Source organism: Numenius arquata, chromosome 5 (assembly GCF_964106895.1).
Source record: "Numenius arquata chromosome 5, bNumArq3.hap1.1, whole genome shotgun sequence".
NCBI lineage: Eukaryota > Metazoa > Chordata > Aves > Charadriiformes > Scolopacidae > Numenius > Numenius arquata.
The window spans coordinates 3316066-3332800 of NC_133580.1; the positions used below are offsets into that span (position 1 = coordinate 3316066).

General features: G+C 49.4%; 1 protein-coding gene across 2 annotated transcripts; it reads right to left on the reverse strand.

The window, feature by feature from the left end:
• Positions 1-1766: 1766 nt before the first annotated feature.
• On the reverse strand, positions 1767-8516 carry IGBP1 (immunoglobulin binding protein 1). Of its 2 annotated transcripts, none has more exons than XM_074147863.1 (6): positions 8257-8516; positions 7790-8095; positions 4829-5024; positions 3743-3828; positions 2570-2682; positions 1767-2301 (listed from the first exon to the last, which is right to left on the reverse strand). In XM_074147863.1, exons 1-6 carry the CDS (start codon positions 8514-8516, stop codon positions 2153-2155), a joined length of 1110 nt encoding a protein of 369 aa, XP_074003964.1. In that variant the 3' UTR covers positions 1767-2152. The 2 variants fall into 2 exon arrangements, with proteins under 2 accessions (XP_074003964.1, XP_074003965.1); XM_074147864.1 differs by having other exon boundaries at positions 1989-2298; positions 8257-8446.
• Between the last annotated feature and the right edge of the window lie 8219 nt (positions 8517-16735).

The following is a 16735-nucleotide window of genomic DNA, read 5'->3' on the forward strand; positions in this document are numbered from 1 at the left end:
TGGTGGCTCGGTGGCAGCCGCCTTCCCCCGGGGAATGGTACCGTCCGGCTTTGGGTATTTCACAAACCACTGTCATGCTCCGCCAGTGTGACTCCCCTCCAGGGCCGCCCAAAAACGTCATCCCCAAAGCTCCTGCTCCACGGTTTGGGAACACAACCTGCCAGACAGGCCCTGACCCCCAGCCCCACTGTCCAGCACTGTCACCTCCTCTTCCCCCGCTAAGAGGGCCACTGGCCTGCATGCTCACCCAGGGAGACCAGAGCACTGCCCAGAGAGCATTGGGGAGGGAGAAGGAAGAAGAAAATGAAACAAAAGCAGCAGAAGCAGCCCCGAGATGGAGCTTCAGGCCAACAACCAAAGGGAGAGTAAAAATCCACAGCATCTGTTTCACCAGAGCTATTTCTCAGGATGTGCCTCTCCAGAAGCACTCGCATTTAAGAGCCGGCTAACGTCGAACATAGGAAAGGGATAAATACGTGTAGAGGATTGTGTGTGCTGATAAAGTTAAAAACGTGTTTCACAGGAGAGGTCTGGAACCCACAAAACCTCATAATCTGCTTTTGTAGACTGTAGAGACTCAGTATCTAGAAAAAAGGGTGCAACAGCTTCATAGATATAGATTAGTTAAGAGGAGCTGAAATTGCTATATATAAAATGTCTAAGCTCTCCTGCAGCCTACTTGGCCCCTAAGGTGTGCTTGAATCATGCCGATAGGAAGGAAAAACTCCAAATTCCTTCAGAATGCCACTGTCCCCAGAGGTAAGGGAGTACTCTGCTGGTGACCCCGATCGCACCAAACCAAAGACAGTTCCTGCTCCAGGTGACACTGCCACACGTGGAAGTAGCAGCGATGCTTTGCTTGGGTTTTACATCCCGACATCTGTACCATGTTTACAAAAAACACAGTCACAGCTGCCAGCCCACGCTGGGCAACTCCAGAGCTTTCAGCCGTAATTTTAATAATTAAAAAAAAATAAAACCACTTTCTTGCCCAGTAACATGGTGGCCATGCTGCAGGTCAGTGTCGGGTACAGCAAACCAGTCACGTCCTCTCTTTTCACTCAGTGCAGGATTGGTGCCAGCAGCTATTTAAACTACTTTCAGAGGAATCCAGACAAGGTTTTCACCCCTTTGGGGTTATTCTGTAAATAGATTCAGAGCACACTAACAACCAGTGCACTACTTCAAGGCCAGGTTGGATGGGGCTTTGAGTAACCTGGTCTAGTGGGAGGTGTCCCTGCCCAGGGCAGGGGGTTGCAACTCGATGACCTTTAAGGTCCCTTCCAACCCAAACCATTCTATGATTCTACTTTGCTTTTGAATATCACAGAATCTGTAGGGCTCCACAAGAGGGTCCCAAGTACGCACATGTACATGACATTATGTATGTTACAGCCACACAGACCCCATATTACACTAAGCAAAAAGACAAAACACCCCTCTTAAGGCATTTGTACTATGTGTAGTATCAGCACTTCAAGACATTGCCCTCAAAATGCCTGATCTACTTAACACCAAAAAAAAAATCCCAAACACTTCAGGTCACCCCATGCAGGGAGAAACAGCGGGATGAGCCTGCGGAAAAGCCACCGAGCAGCTGGCTGCACGCAGACTTCCCTGCCGAGGTGATGCTGCAAACTGGTGTGTTCAGAAGCCTTGGCTGAAAAACACAGCCATCTGACGCTGCCTGTTTCCCATCCCTGACTCCCTTGGTTGCTGGAAACCTCTGGAAGGATAAAGAGCAAGGGATTTTCACAGCAAGAACTAGGCAGCACGAGAGATTTTATTTTGCTTAAAATATAGAGGAAAAAAAAAATAAATACATCCACCCACAATACAAAGAGCAGTTTTCCAAATTCATGCCCTTTTCTTTCAAGGACTTCCTCTGACTGGGAGAACAGAGGCAGCCTGACCCCTTGGAAAGAGCTCTGCCTGAGAGGAGCTCCGCGGTATCACCGTACATGACCAGTGCGCTCAGTCTGACATTTAATGTAAACCAAAACCAACTGTCATGTTTATTCCTCTGACTCCGGTGACTCCCAGAGAAGCCACAGATACCTCCGCATATGTACAGTGTATTTACTCCTATATCTCCAGGACACAGGCAATTCTTACAGGATTTCCAGGCCCTGCTCCCTCTGTGACGAGAGCATCAGCCCACGTTCTGCCGGTTGCCGTAGCCTCTTGGGTGCGTATCTTTCCAGTCATCCCAGTTCCGAGCTTTTTGAAGGGCTTCCTCATCATCCTCCTCCTCTTTTTTCTCCTGCTGCTGCTTCTGCAACTCTTCATCAGTTATACCTGCTGAAGGGCAAGAAGAGGAGTGAGGGGCAGCGGAAGAGCCCTGGTCAAGTTCTCAAAACAGAAGCCCTGCCAGGAGCCAGTTTAGACAGAAAACTGGAATTGCCAAAGAGCAGTCTAGAAATCCAGTTATTTCCACAGCCTAATAAACTCAGCTCCTGCTCTTCCTCAGTGAGTGGGTGTTATACACCCTGAACACATCCCTGTTCACCCTCCTCTTCAAGAGCCTTCCCACATTCTCTGATCCAATCTTTGCTCTGCAGCTCCCTACCTGGTGCTCTCTGAGGGGCGCCCTGACCCGACACCACTCCTTGCCTTCTGCGCTGCTCGTACCAGTCATCCACCGTCATGGTGGGCAACCCAGGATATCCAGCACCAAACACTCTACGGGGAGAGAGAGAGAGACAGTCAAAGACGACACTTTACATTGCTACAAATGAGCAGAAACACAGCCAACCTTGCACAGAACCCCTCTCTACTCCAATTCGTACTAACGATATAAGGCGCGTTATAAAGGAGGGCTTGAGAACAAACTTATTTCTACAGCCTGGGCCACCAGCAAGAGACTTCCCAGTAACCCAGCCCCAACTGCATTTAAAGAGTCCATCCTGCTGGTTTAGAGAGGTGAGGGCTATTCTAGTCCAAAGACCCCAACTCGCTTCTCCAGCCCAAAGGAGAACACTCTGTGCAGGTACAGGTTGTCAAGGAGCCCCCTGGGATCTGAATTAGGCACTGCTTGGCTAAATAAATATATGGAACGGCAAATAGTGTCAAAAGGATGACAAGAAATCTGTTTTCTATCCCATTTTGTGGTTTTGTTGCCATATTTTCTTGCAAGAATCTCACAGTGCCACGAAGTGTTAAGATCTTGATCCCCCAGGGAAAGCCTTAGAGTTAAAACCCGTATTATTGCGACTGATGACTCTCTGGGAGGTATCACATCTTTCCAGCCCTGGAGATCACTTATTTGAATTCACCGAAATCTTCCAGAGTTTACATTAGATTAAGAGACCACATGCTTTTCACTGCCGGGCTCTTTATTTTTAACAGTGAAGAACAATCCTGTTGTATCACACAGAGGTTACAGGGGCAGATAAGCCTTGCCTCTCCACTGCTTACCAAACAGCAAGCACATGGCCTATAAACTAACACAGTAATATTTGCTTAATACAATCTTCTCTTCTGCCATCCCCATAGGAGGAAAGAGGATTAGCCAAAAAACTGCAGCACGTTGGCAAGGGAAAAAAAATTAGAGAAACTGGAAAAAATACATTAGATGTTCGCCCCGCCATCGCCCGCCCAGATGCACAGCATGTGCCATCGTGATGCGACACAATGCCTGAAGAGAATGACCAGTTTTCTGCCATTGAAAGAGTCTCTTAGGCTTGACGTGAGTACAGAAAACTCTATCATACTGTGTCTAAATAATCAAAAAATAACATACTTAGCCTGAACAGCATCCCGGGTAAGAATGAAAGGTTTCAATGGAGGCCTGACTTGCCGAGAGGTACCGTGTGGTGTTGCTGAAGGCTGAAGATGCAAACAATAGTCACAAGATAACCCTGTAGATGAGAATCCCCTTCTCTGCTTCCCACCCAAAACAAGTTCTTTAAAGTCTTGTAGAAGAGAAATGCGTCTGCTGTCAGAGCAACATCCCAAGATGGACAATTCAGGCCTTAATCCAGTTTAAATCATGAACTCCATCTGTGAGCTTTTACAAATCACTTCTCTTTGTGCCTTTGTTACACCCGCCCTGATCAAAGCGGAAAAGCTGACAGAGCTAAACCAGATCAGCTCAGATCAAAGCATGAAATATAGCTTATTTTTCCCAGGGATCAAACACAGTACATTCTGAAGCAAGCAGAGCTCATCATTCCTGACGGTATCACCCAGGGCGCTACAGAAGAACAGAGTTCTGCAGTGCCAATAATGAACTGCCCAAACCAGCTGTGCCAACAAAGCTGGACTATGGGCTATGTCAGCACATTATGATTTTATTTTTTTTATTTCTAGACAGACATTTTAGGTGAGTAACATAAAGCCCAGGAAGACTATTCCACAGGAATCACGGGTCTATGAGAAGCTCTCAGCCTTCAGAACGGGCATTTCTTCCTGTAATGTCTGCACGCTTTGCAGACCAGAAGCGTAGGCTTGAAAGAAATCACAAGGGTCTTCTTTTAATTTCCAAATGGACTTAGTTCTTTAGGGTGAAGGGTCTGTCGAAGTGGAGAAAAGCCTCTGCATGCAGAGTGGTTCGGCTCTGATACTCAATGGTCTAGCATTTCACAAGACATGACTGTCTAGAACATATGGTAGCACCAGACAGTGACTAATCCAAAAATCAGACCACTGCCCCTTCAGAATTAAACCAAACCCCATCTGCTTGTGCTGTGATTGAGCTAAATTTCAATGAAGAATTCACAGAATAAAGCTTACAAAACTCTGAGGTTCATTTACCCACAATACTGTCTATCGTCAGGTCTAACTACTCCCAGCCCACAGGACCTGCAGCTCAAGAGAGATCTCCTACCTGTTTCCCTGTACCTCTGCTCCTCAGGATGACCATTTCTTGGTCAATACTCTCAATTTCCTCAAGGCTGGTGTTGATCCACTTCTGGATTTGCAGTATGTAAAATTCCCGTATCTGGTCCTCATCCGCTTGCCCGCTCTCCACAAAGGTTCCCATAGAAGCCAGCCTGTTCTCCAGTTCCTTCTTCTGCTTATACCTGTCTCAAAGAGAACAAAATGAGATCATTAAATAACCTTTCTCTAGCCCAGCCCAGACATAGCATTTACGAAAACAAACAATTTCCTATTTCTTGAGTTGAATCAAATGTAGTTGGAGAGTTACCTCCCGCCCCAATCCCTTTTCAGCTGCTTTTCACAGAGGTGCCAGTTGCTGACCAGTACTCATTAGGATAAGCAAATCCCAGATATTCTTAAAGCTCCTCACGTCTTTGAGGTCCTCCTTGCGTGAGGAGAACCCACTCATTTAACAACTGAGTAAGAGTCCAGTAGAAGCAAAGCAGAGACTTCTTACCCATTAAGAAGAGCAGGAGCACTGGCAGCACCAGATTATACTGGTTACCATTTACTGATGACCTCTAACGACGTGTAAGCAGGAAGAAACATGTGAAGCAGGGGGATCCATCTCCCCACCTTGTCTGACTGACAACCAAATGTTTTGACAAATGAAAACTACAGAAATCAGGAGAGTTCCAACCTGCTTAAAACAGGCTTTGAAAATGCATGGTTATATACATAAGTCCAGCACCAAGATCTTTTCCTCCCATCTTCCCATCTGTCAACTCAAATTTAGACCTTACATAGGATCTTTACTACTCCTTGGAAGAGGTTTAACATAATTTCATGTATTTAAAGAGAAAAATGTATACAAAAAGGGAGGTTCTGCTGGTTTACTACTGTAATAATTTAAGTATCTCCCATCTGTTACAAGCAACTTTAAGAATACAGTTTAAATTTGGAGGCGCCTCTCTCAATTATTTTTTTCTCCCCCAAAAAATTGAGCAATCTTTGAAAATTAAGCCTCCCAGGTAAAATTAGGCAAACCAGGCAACATTAATCTCCCAGAGAAAACAGGACTTAAACTCATCGTCTCCTTCACTGACAAAACCAAAGCTATTCTGACTTGCTTCCATGTGACAAAAAGATAGCAAGAAGCTGCTTATAAGGCAGATTAAAACACTTTTCCAATTTCTATTTCAAGTGTTATTCTGTGTGCAGGCTGATTTTTAATATTATTCGGGCTTTCTGGATTTTTTAACCTTTTCAGGAATTAGTTACTAAAGGGAGCAACTACCTATATAATAGACTTCCAAGGCTAAATCCTTGTGTCCTACTTCCTTCAGTCACTGTGCCACCCGAAGAATGAACAGTAAGCACCAAGGATTAGAGGAGCTGAAAGGACAAGGAGCATACAAGTCTTTCTAAAAAACAAACTCATTCGGAAGTGCTCCACAAGAACCCCAAAACCAACATCTTAATTGGTTGAGCTCCTGACTGCCTAGCCCTGTCCTTGTCCTGCAGGGAAGCAAAGCAAACCACTCCATTCCTGTTTGTCTTCACACTCCACAGTGGGATAAATTCTCTTTGGTTAGACGTTGCAATTCCAACCTGCTCCCTGGGACACCACAGCATAGAATCACAGAATGGCTCGGGTTGGAAGGGACCTTAAAGACCATCCAGTTCCAACCCCCTGCCATAGGCAGGGACACCTCCCACCAGACCAGGCTGCTCAAAGCCCCATCCAGCCTGGCCTTGAACCCCTCCAGGGATGGTGTTCATCCACAGCTTCTCTGGGCAACCTGGGCCAGTGTCTCACCACCCTCACAGGAAAGAATTTCTTCCTAATATCTAATCTAAGTCTCCCCTCTTTCAGTTTAAAACCATTAGCCCTTGTCCTATCACTATATTTCCTGATCAAGAGTCCCTCCCCATCTCTCCTGTAGCCCCTTTAGGGACTGGAAGGGACTCTAAGGTCTCCCTGGAGCCTTCTCTTCTCCAGGCTGAACAACCCCAACTCTCTCAGCCTGTTTTCATAGGAGAGGTGCCCCAGCCCTCAGCACGTGCTCAATCAGAGAGCTCTCAGGACGAGAGAGGTCTGGAGCCGGTGTGGTGACACAGGCCTTCTTTGGAATACTTTGTTCACGCAGTCTATGCGTTTTACTGAAAGCAAATATCGTTGCAGCGTCTCACCCTGATCAAGTACTAACCTGCCTGCGACAGAACTCACAATGCAGGTGCCTCCCGTTCGTCTTCAAGCAGGAGTCACAGTACAGACAAACACAAGCCCTCAGCAAGGGGAATTCACGCATAACCAAAGCCCTGCCTGAGCACCAACAAAACTCACTCGCACTCGGATGCGATGCCCAGCCCTGAGACCGCTGACAAGCAGCCCATGATAAACAGGCTTTGCTGCGCTGACCCCCATGTATTCCGGTAGCCCTAGCCCATCTCAGTTGGCTTACTCTCTAGAATATAAATCCTATTTTTGTCTTCATGCAATTTAAAACAGCTCTTGAGCTCAGTTTGGGCCTTTCAGTGCTACCACAATAAGCCACAACTTGATTGTCAAAATTCCCAACTAAAGCATGGCAAAGGGACATCAACCACCTCCTTTTTAAAGATCTAATAAGGATGTTGGCAGTAGACTCCCAACGTGACCGGCTTGACGCAGTTAGCAGTGATGAAAGAACTAATCATAAGAGCTTTTGTACAGTTCTTATTCACAGACCAGACACTAAAGACATAAACACATCTCTCCAACCTGTGCATAGTCCAACGCCATTAAGTAATACGTGGTGCGTATCTTAAAATGAATGTTTAATGACTGAAGCATTCCAGTATCAAGGGAACCACCTCTTTCCTGACACAACAACCTTTCCAGTACAACCTCGCACTGCCTGAGGCTCTCCCCTTCTCTTAAACCGATTCCCCAAAGCCTTTAAACACCGCAGAGCGAGCACCTCACCTTTCGATCTTGGCTTGCCTACTCGACGCCATGGCCACCAGGCTGGGCTGGGCGGCAGCGGGACCTCCCAGGGACGGGCTCCCGGTATTTTCCTCTCCCGGGGGACTGGCGGGGGGCAGGTGGAAGCTGCCCAGCCCGTAGCTGCTGCAGAGCTTGAGGAAACGCCAGAATTGGGCCCGAGCGCTCTCCAGGTGCTCCAGCCTCCTGCTCAGGTCGACCTGCTTCAGCGTCAGGGCCCCCAGCAAGGCGGGCAGCAGCAGGTACTTCAGGTCGGCCGAGGCGATCTCCTCCAGCTCCTCGTTCTCGCTGTAAGGGGAGAGACCACACCAGCCTTCTCGTTCCCGCTCCTCCCGAGCTCGGCCCGCTCCCCGGGGGCCCGTGGGGAGGCGGCGGAAGGCACCCCTTGTGCGGCCTCGCTGCCCGCCCCCGGGACAGGGGCCCAGACCCGGGCCCGTCCCTCCGCTCACCTGAACAGGTCCAGCTGCGCCACCATGGCGGTCGCCCGCTGCAGCGCGTCCAGCCCTTGCCGCACCTTATCCTGCACGGCCGGAGCCCCCGTAGAGGGTTCGGCGCCGGTCTCCACCTCCTCCCAAAGCCGCCGGCCCGCCGCCAGCAGCTCCGCCAGCCGCGGACCCGTACCGACCCCCTCCGCCATGCTGGGTCGGGAAGGCGCCGCCGCCGAACCACTTCCGGGGCGGCCGCCAGCGACCCCGCCTCCGCCCGCCATCTTGGTGAGGGCAGAGGGGGCCCGCCATCTTGTTAGGGGCCGGCCGGAGGCAGGGCCTGGCCAGGCCGCAGTGGTCCCGCCGGGCACCGGGCTCGCCCTCGGCAGTGCCCAGGGGCCACTGCGGCGGGGGCGGTGTCGCTCATACGGGGCTCGGCGGGGCCGTGGCTCCTCACATGCATCCGGTGCTCCCAAAGTTTGGCCCTGCCCGATGCACAGGTCTCCCCAGACCCTAACAGGGGGCTCCAGGGGAAGGTATACTTACTAGTGACGTGGTCCCATGAACAAGGGAAAATGAGAATAATTAGATAAATTGACAGAAGTTCACCCTCCCCCTCTAGCACCTTCCCCCTCCAGAAAAGGGAGTGGGAGGGGTGAGCACATTCAGTAGCACGTTTTATTTTTTAAGCGCAGCACCTTCCATTTCTTTTCTCTGTATTTTTTTGTAACGAAAGTAAGATAAGCAGCCTTTCTCATTTCTTTGTTATTTAGGTCCCAAGTGCCTTCTTACAATACCTCTGAAATTTAAACCTACCTAATAAGGTAGGTAAGGGTTAAAGCTGAGCTTTTATGAATGGATGTTGGTCCCTTAATAACACAGGCAATTGACCTATGTGTATTATTACACTATGTATATGGTGTAATAATAATTCAGGGTCACCTGGAAGCACTCAGCCTCCAAGCATGAGTCAGTTTGCAATTTACTCCATTTGTTTTCTTCATACCTACGTGAGGCAGCTCGATAAAAAGTTACTCAGCAAAACCCGAGGAGCTGTGGGCCTGGCGTCCCCCTCGCTGTGCCCTGAGGACCCCACGGTGGTGTCACCCTCCTGTCACCCTCCTTCCCCGTCGCTGCTGTGCTCAGGCTGTGTAGCCGGTAGCGTGAGGTACGTCCGGAGCTGACCAGTCATTCTGCGGCCTTCCTGCACGCTGGGCAGGAAGTGAAGAATAACGCTGTGGCCGGTGGTGGGAAAATTAATTAGTATAATGATTGGAAGTGGAGTGGGGCCAGGAATCCACAGCCATTTGTTCTTCACTAGCGGAAGATGCTTTGGCTTCCCTGACAATTACAACCAGTTCGTTTTCTTCAGAGCAGTTGTTACCAAAATCCATGACACAACTATCACTCTCCAAATTAGGTTTGTAGTTTAGAAAGCTGACATCAGTTTAATTACAGCGCCAGGTGCATGGGGGATTTCTCCTCCTATCACGCACACCCATTGGAACTCTCAGCGTGATTTTTATACACATTTTACATCATAATCACAATATGAGTACCTCCTACCTATATTTGATTGGTTAGTAATCTACATACATTTACACCATCAAGTTATAGCTACCATACTCAAGGGAAGGGTCTTCACCTGGGCAAGGGTCTTCTTGACCTATGGGCGTGATTTTTAGTATTACAATGAAGGTAGTTCAACTTAGGACACTCAGAATTTTCACTTTCCTGCCAAGTTGGCTAAGCGTCTCAAACCGTGTAGATTAGTACCATCCTTGACGTCCTTATGCTCGATGTGCCTCCTTGAGAATGATGCAATACTCACCTCCCTTGATTAGGAGTTCTTTTCATTAGCTCATGCTTGATAAACTCAAGGATAGAATCCTCATTATTTGTGAGAATACACATAAGGCCTTTCAACACCAGTTACTAATAACATTTGAAGCAATATCTTGAACAATGATTGGTTCAAGAGACTCGAGGGTCTCTGATAGTCGATTGGGGAGAGAGACCTTTTACTCTTTTTACCCTTGTTTGGTCTGACATTCTTACGCCAACTCAGCCATGTGGTACTTTCCAATAAGTTGTCTTCAGCATTTTCCACTTCACGGTATCAATACCAGTCTCAATGCAGCATCTCCCCCCCTTCATATATTTTGGTTAAAAGCTACAGTAAACCTATTGCACGATCACCCCCCCCTGTAACCGCCAAGACTCAACATTTCAGCAGCACTTTTAATGATCCCAGCAAAAGAGACTGCTAAGAGTGAACTCCTCCTTTGTGTTACCCAGAGAGTCTCTGGGCAGTTCACGGATCACCTTTCTACAGGATATCTCTGTTTAATCTTTAACAAACATCTCCTTAGGGCATTCTCCTTGGGGGCCTTCACCTCTCCGAGCAGGCGAGGCAGGTTCGTAGCTTTGCTGTCCAAGTAATTGTAAAAAGGCTGATGATAGAGCATGGGATCTCAACCCACCTCTCCCCTCTCCGTAAAATTTGAGGGTGGGAGAGACAGTTTTGACCCAGATTGTGAGGGGCAGCACAAGACAGGCCTCGAGCAAGGCATTATCCCGGCTCACCAGGCAAGACAAACCGAGAGAGTAAGAAATCCGTGTGAGGGCTGGTTTCCTTTGAGATGGAGAAGGCTTTGCCTCTAAGAGCCAAGTGGTTCAGGTGGTTGGGAGCTCCTGAATCCTCTTGCTAGAAGTTCATCAGCCCCCTCTTTTTATCTGCTGTCCCAACTGCTCAAGAATAGGTTTCAGTTACACCGTGGGAGCAGGAAATCAGTAAGGATTAGTGACCAGAATCACCCACAGTCTGCTTTTCAGCTCCAGCATAGCAAACTGCTCATGTTCTCCTGCTGCCTGAGGTCCACCAGGCAGGACAGGGTTTTTCGAGATGTCCCTTCTAATCACAGAACTAATATTCTCAACACAAATTAAAAAAGACATGATTCTTTTAGGCATAATTACCTGGCAAGCCCCTATTCACAGCATAATGAGTCTTAAGCTGGAGACTACAGGAATAGTGGCTGTGATTAGTCCTGCTGCATGTGAGAAGGGGGAGTTCCTGGAGCTTTGGCAAGTTGGGGATTGGTCTCTCCTGCTCCCCGGTTCTGCCAGGTGTCTCGGTGCGGTGGGTTTTCAGCATAAAGTCAATGTCTAGAGATCAGCCTCAGCTTCTTTTACGTTTCCACTTCCAAACATAAAACCTGCACACCTGCTTTCCGTTATACAAGTATTAAAACCAACCGCCACGGCATATTGTATTGAACGCACACGTGTAGAACATCTGGCATTGCGCATCCAGTGCTTCCCAGGAGCACCAGCACGTTACAAGTGCATCCAGTCTTCCTGGAAGGTGTTAGAGCTTCTGCCTGTCATCCCATGGCAGGCACATGAGTCCTGCTTCAGCTGGACTGAAGTGTGCCTGGAAATTCCTCACTCCACCACACAGCACACTCGCAGTGCTCACAGCTGACACATAGGCAAACTGAGAAAGTCCTCAAAATCTGTCCGGTCCCAGTTCTGGGCTGGTGGGAGGATGCTCCTGGAAAAGCCCAGTTGGATGGTAGCCCTATGGCGGCACATAGGCCCACATCAGCTTCTGCTCTGGAGAGGAGACTGTTCTGCAGCTCCCTCCCAGCTTTAACTCACTTTCTGATGGACCTTGGAGGCAGCATCCCCGGGGAGGCACAAAGGGAAACTGCTACTATTTAGTGACTCAACAAGGCAGCCGTGGCACCTTCTCTGCGCTGGCAGAAAGGCAAATTGAGAAGTCCACTGTGAGCGGCCTCCGGGATGCTTCCTGCACTGAACATGCATGAGTTGAGGCTTGGACGTGACAGGGGTACCACAAACTTGCGGTATCTGGGACTTTTCTACCCTGATTCAGCAGCTTGCTGAAATAGGGGGTTCAGAGCTGGAAGGGATTCCGGGCGGAGGTCTGCTTCCCCTCTCAACCTCACACAGCCATTGCTGAAACTGCCCTTCAAGCTACGCCCAAGGGTCCTCAGCCTAGTTCCCCCTCTGGTCTTATGGCTGTTACTCACCTATGTTGATTTGTCCCTGTCCCTTGGCTGAAGATCCCCCTAAGGACAATCCCTATTACTATTTGTCATCCTTAGGACATCATGATATTGCTGAACACCCCAGAAATAAAGGAGAACAGAGATGCAAGGGTTTTTCCTTATAAACAAGCATTTACTCATGTTTGTGTCTTGTGGTGGGATGGTGTAGGCACCAACCGTCCCAAAGGTCAAAGCAACATCCCCCAAATATATACAGCAGTGGAGATGGGGATCAACAGCTGAGGCCCTAGAGAGTGGCCCCATCACATCCCGCCCCATCGCATCCCATCCCATTGCATCTCCTTGTTCTGGCTCAGTTTCCTTTGTGAAAAGCACAAGCAAAAAGCCGGTGGAGGTCCTGACCCACCATCCCCTCAGAGCTGCAATCCAGGGCTGTAGGGAAAAAATATCGCAACATGTTCTTGAACACAGAATCGTTCTTCCTCCAAAAGCGCTTACTTGGTTACCAGCAGTTTGTTGCCCTTCCTCTGATTATCCTCCTGGAATAAGTTGTGCAGCATGAATAATGAAATAAAAGGAAAAAAAAAATATCAAAAATCAGTGCTTTAGCAAAGTCAAAAGGGTCCATGGAAATCACTCTCCTTTCTCCAGACTTTATTGTCTGCACAAGTCTAATCAGCAGGAAATGATCATATTCATACCGGCGTTACTCCTTTCAAGCCCAAACTAAAAATCCAGCAGTAACCAAGAGGAGGCTTTTCAGAGCAAACCCTTTGCCCGGTTCTCACCACATTTCATGTAGGAGGATGGATTTCTTCTACGCACAAGCCATTTTCAGAGCCGTCTCTCCCACGTCAGTTCACAGCACCAGAAAGTGAAAGACTTCTGCCACGGCCATGGAGAATTCAGCTCCGGGGAGTCTCATTTCCAGAGAGACAGATAAACAAAAAGCCACAAGACATCGGGGAAAAAATGGCTAATGACAGGAAAGTCAAAGAGGTAGATCCGTCACATTAGCAGTGAGCCCAGCGAGGGTTCATGGAGCAGAGGGTAATGACAGCAGCCTACCACAGCCTGGAGAGGACCGATTGTGAAAGTGGGGCAAAAGAAACGCGTGAGGAAGCGTCTGGAAGGGCTGCGAAGCCGCAATTGTTACAGAGATGCTCTGGATTTCAGGGACACCACTACCATCCTTGCCCAGGTTTATTCGGGGCTGTCTGCCAGAGCTGGAGATGTTTGGGGTGGAAGCAAAGGCGTAGAGGGTTAGAGAAAAGCCTTCTTGCACTGATTTTTCCGGCAGAAGGTTGCACTGACTGGTGCTGGAAGCCACCGGAGGGTGATGTCAGGGTCCAAGTTTTCCCATCTTTTTACCTCAGAGGGTACTTGTTGCTAGACAAGGCTGGGTGAAGGGTCTCCATATTCCCCTAGTACCTTCCTTTTCTGTCCAAGCGGGGTTAGAGGGAGAGAAAACGCATCCAGTCAGATGGATCCCCTCAACCCTTGGGGCCAAGCGCAGGGTTTTATTCCCTCCAGATCCATCGTCTGATGCCAACTGCCTTGCTCTGGTTCTTGGTTCCTGGGAGCCTCTCCCAGTCCAGCAGATCTCACAAGCCTGGTAAATTCAGGCATGGGCCCAGATTACAACGCCTCCTGCTCAAAGCATTGTCACTTAACTGTCACCTCCCCGCCGTGGTCCTTCCTGCTAGCCTGACCCTTTGCACCCTTTGACTAATTACAGCGCTTTCCGATTTCCCGCAGGAGGTAAACAGAGCCCGAGGTCCTTGCTGCTGATTGACCCCTCCAGTCCTTTCCCAGCTCTTCCCTGTTGGGCTTGCAGTCAAGATGCAAGGAGGGAGAGGAGGAGGAGGAGAGGACTCTGCATATTCAGCACTTGACCCTGCCTTTTTCCCAGGCAGAAATTCAAATGGGACCTCTCTAGGAGGGGATCTCGACATCTCCCTGGGGCATTCCTAGCTATTGTGGCTCCTCTCCTCCACCCCAGGCGATGTGTGTTTGTAGTTACCAAATGCAAATCACATTTCCCACCCTCCTGGCTGGATCTCTCACTCCACAAGATCCTTCCCCTGTTGTTTTTTTTTCTCACCAGCTCCTTTTGCAACGCTCTGCAGAGTTCGCAGCCCCTCCCGGCTTCACCTCCCTCTGATCTGGCCATGCACAGCCAGGTGGCTAGAGAGAAGGTATTTAAGCAATCCTGCTAATTAAGTACCTGCATCACCTCTCCCTTTGCCTGCCTCTGGACACAGAAGCTGCAGCTCTCTTGCAGCCCGGCAGCTGAAGACCCCCTTTTCTGAGGAATGCCGGTGACTAACCCCTAATTGCATTTTAAAAGGAAAACTGGAGATAGCTTTTTGGCCTTCTGCAGCTGTGACGGAAGCCTTGCAGCTGTGGCTTTACTGTCACTCTGGGAAGGCTAGATGTCAGCAGCCAGATCAAGTCAATGGCACATTAACAACTGATAATGATGGTTAACTCACTTGGTTAACTATGGGAGCATATGCTTCACCCCTGAGCATTTCAGCTTCCAGCTCCCAGGCTTGTCTGAAGCCACCTTTGACTCTCGGCTCTTATTCACTGCTAAGACAGAAACCTGGAGCACATTAAGAGGAGGGGACGGTTTACAATAAAAGCTCATGAATTGATTCCGTGACCCGGCAGAGGCTATTAAAAATGATTGAATGAATATGGAAATGAGTAATCGTACAGCTGGACTCGGGGCTGACAGCGGCCAACTCCATTCAATGCAAACCACAAACAAAGCGAGGCGCACGCAAAGCCGCTGCAGTCTCTCAGTCACCGTGTGAGCTGCAGGAATTTGCCCGAGGACTTCCATCCCGTTTACCTGTCCTCCTTGTGCTGTAGGTTCTCCTCAGGACGTGTGTACTTAGACTCATCCTTTCTGATGACCTTTCTGCGTGACCAGGAATCTCTTCTCCCATGCAAGTGCTTGGGCGGCTTCTGTGCTAGGGGAGATGGGGGGCCATCAGAGCCCCCAGCCCTGGCTCCTGACTCCTTGTCGTTCACACACGCACGCTTGGCTGGTCCAGGCAATGTTTACAAGGATCAGAAAATAATCCTGGATTACCTTGGTTTCCAGCCACCAGCGCTGAATCCCGGGAAGAGTGGTGGTCAGAGTCCCAAGGAAGCAGGCAATGGAAACCTTCCAACACATTTTTCCATACGTGTGCGGTAGCTGAAGCTGACAGATACCCGTAATTAAAGGCAAACCTGGGCCAATGGGCAGCAGAAAGAGTTAAAACTGAGCTGGTGTTCAGTGTAAGGGTACAGACACCGGGCTTTTTGTTCTCCTTACAGCCTTGCCTTCCCTTCGGCCAGCTGAGGAGGTGGTGGAGGAAGGAGGTTGTCCTAGGACACATGTCACAGAGAGGTACAGTACAATACATTTATTTAAAAAACGCACACCAGAATCCCACTTACATTAAGTATAGAGACTAAAGGGTCACTCTTATTTCCCAAGGGCCCTAGAGTTGTGTCCCCCCTCCAGGCCAGAGTGCCAGCACACCTGGTATTAAGGGGGTGGAAGGAGTGGGCTGAAGACCTCAGTGATCTAGAAGAAGGGGCAGGAAGGACAAACCATGATTATGCCACACGTAGAGTGGGTTTCCACCTCCAACACAAGCCCAGAGGGCAGAAGCTACAGTGCTGCCGTGGCTGCCTCGTTAATACAAGGCTTCTGGGTGTGATTTTGCCACGCTGCCCTGTTTTGGTAGCCTCTGGGACCACTCCTGTCCCCAGGTCTGTGTGCCACAATCAGTCATCAATCAGAGCAGCAGCAATCTCCATGCAGGTCATGGGGAGGATTAATGAGTTCTGTCTCGTGGAGCAATAACCGTTTTGTCCTGTGTCCAAGCCTGGTCTTCATTTCAGATGCTGAAAAAGGCACTGGACCAGTATTTGCCCCTGAGGATGAACATTCAGTGGTGTTGGGTGAGCCCACAGCAGAAACCTGCCCCCAGAGGAGCTGCCCATGACCCCCTCACCCTGCAGCCTTCTCCCAACGGGCAACCCTCTCCCTCCTTCCCATCCATCACTCCCGGCTTTCAGGCCACTGTCAGAAACCTCCTGCAAGAAGACAATGGCAGCCCAGGGTCCCCATTCACCCCTTGAGAAAAGGGCCTGCACATGCAGAGTGACAAATGGTTTGTCCCCAGCTGGAGACAGAGGGCTGGACACTCCTGATGAGCTGCAGGAGAGCAGCCCTTTTGTCTTGCTCTGGAGAGATGGAGCAGAGGTCGGCCTCCGGTCTTTGGCTTCCTGGCATCTCTCGGTTTGAGGTCCTCCGTGGTAATGCGAGAGTCCCGGCTTCCCGCATAGCCCCCTTCTTGCTGTGGCTCAGAGCATCCCTTGTGGTGGGCATTGGGTCTCCAGCTGTGCCCTGGAGGACACCAGGGCAAGAGTCCTCCCCGCCTGCCGTGACACCTCGGGTG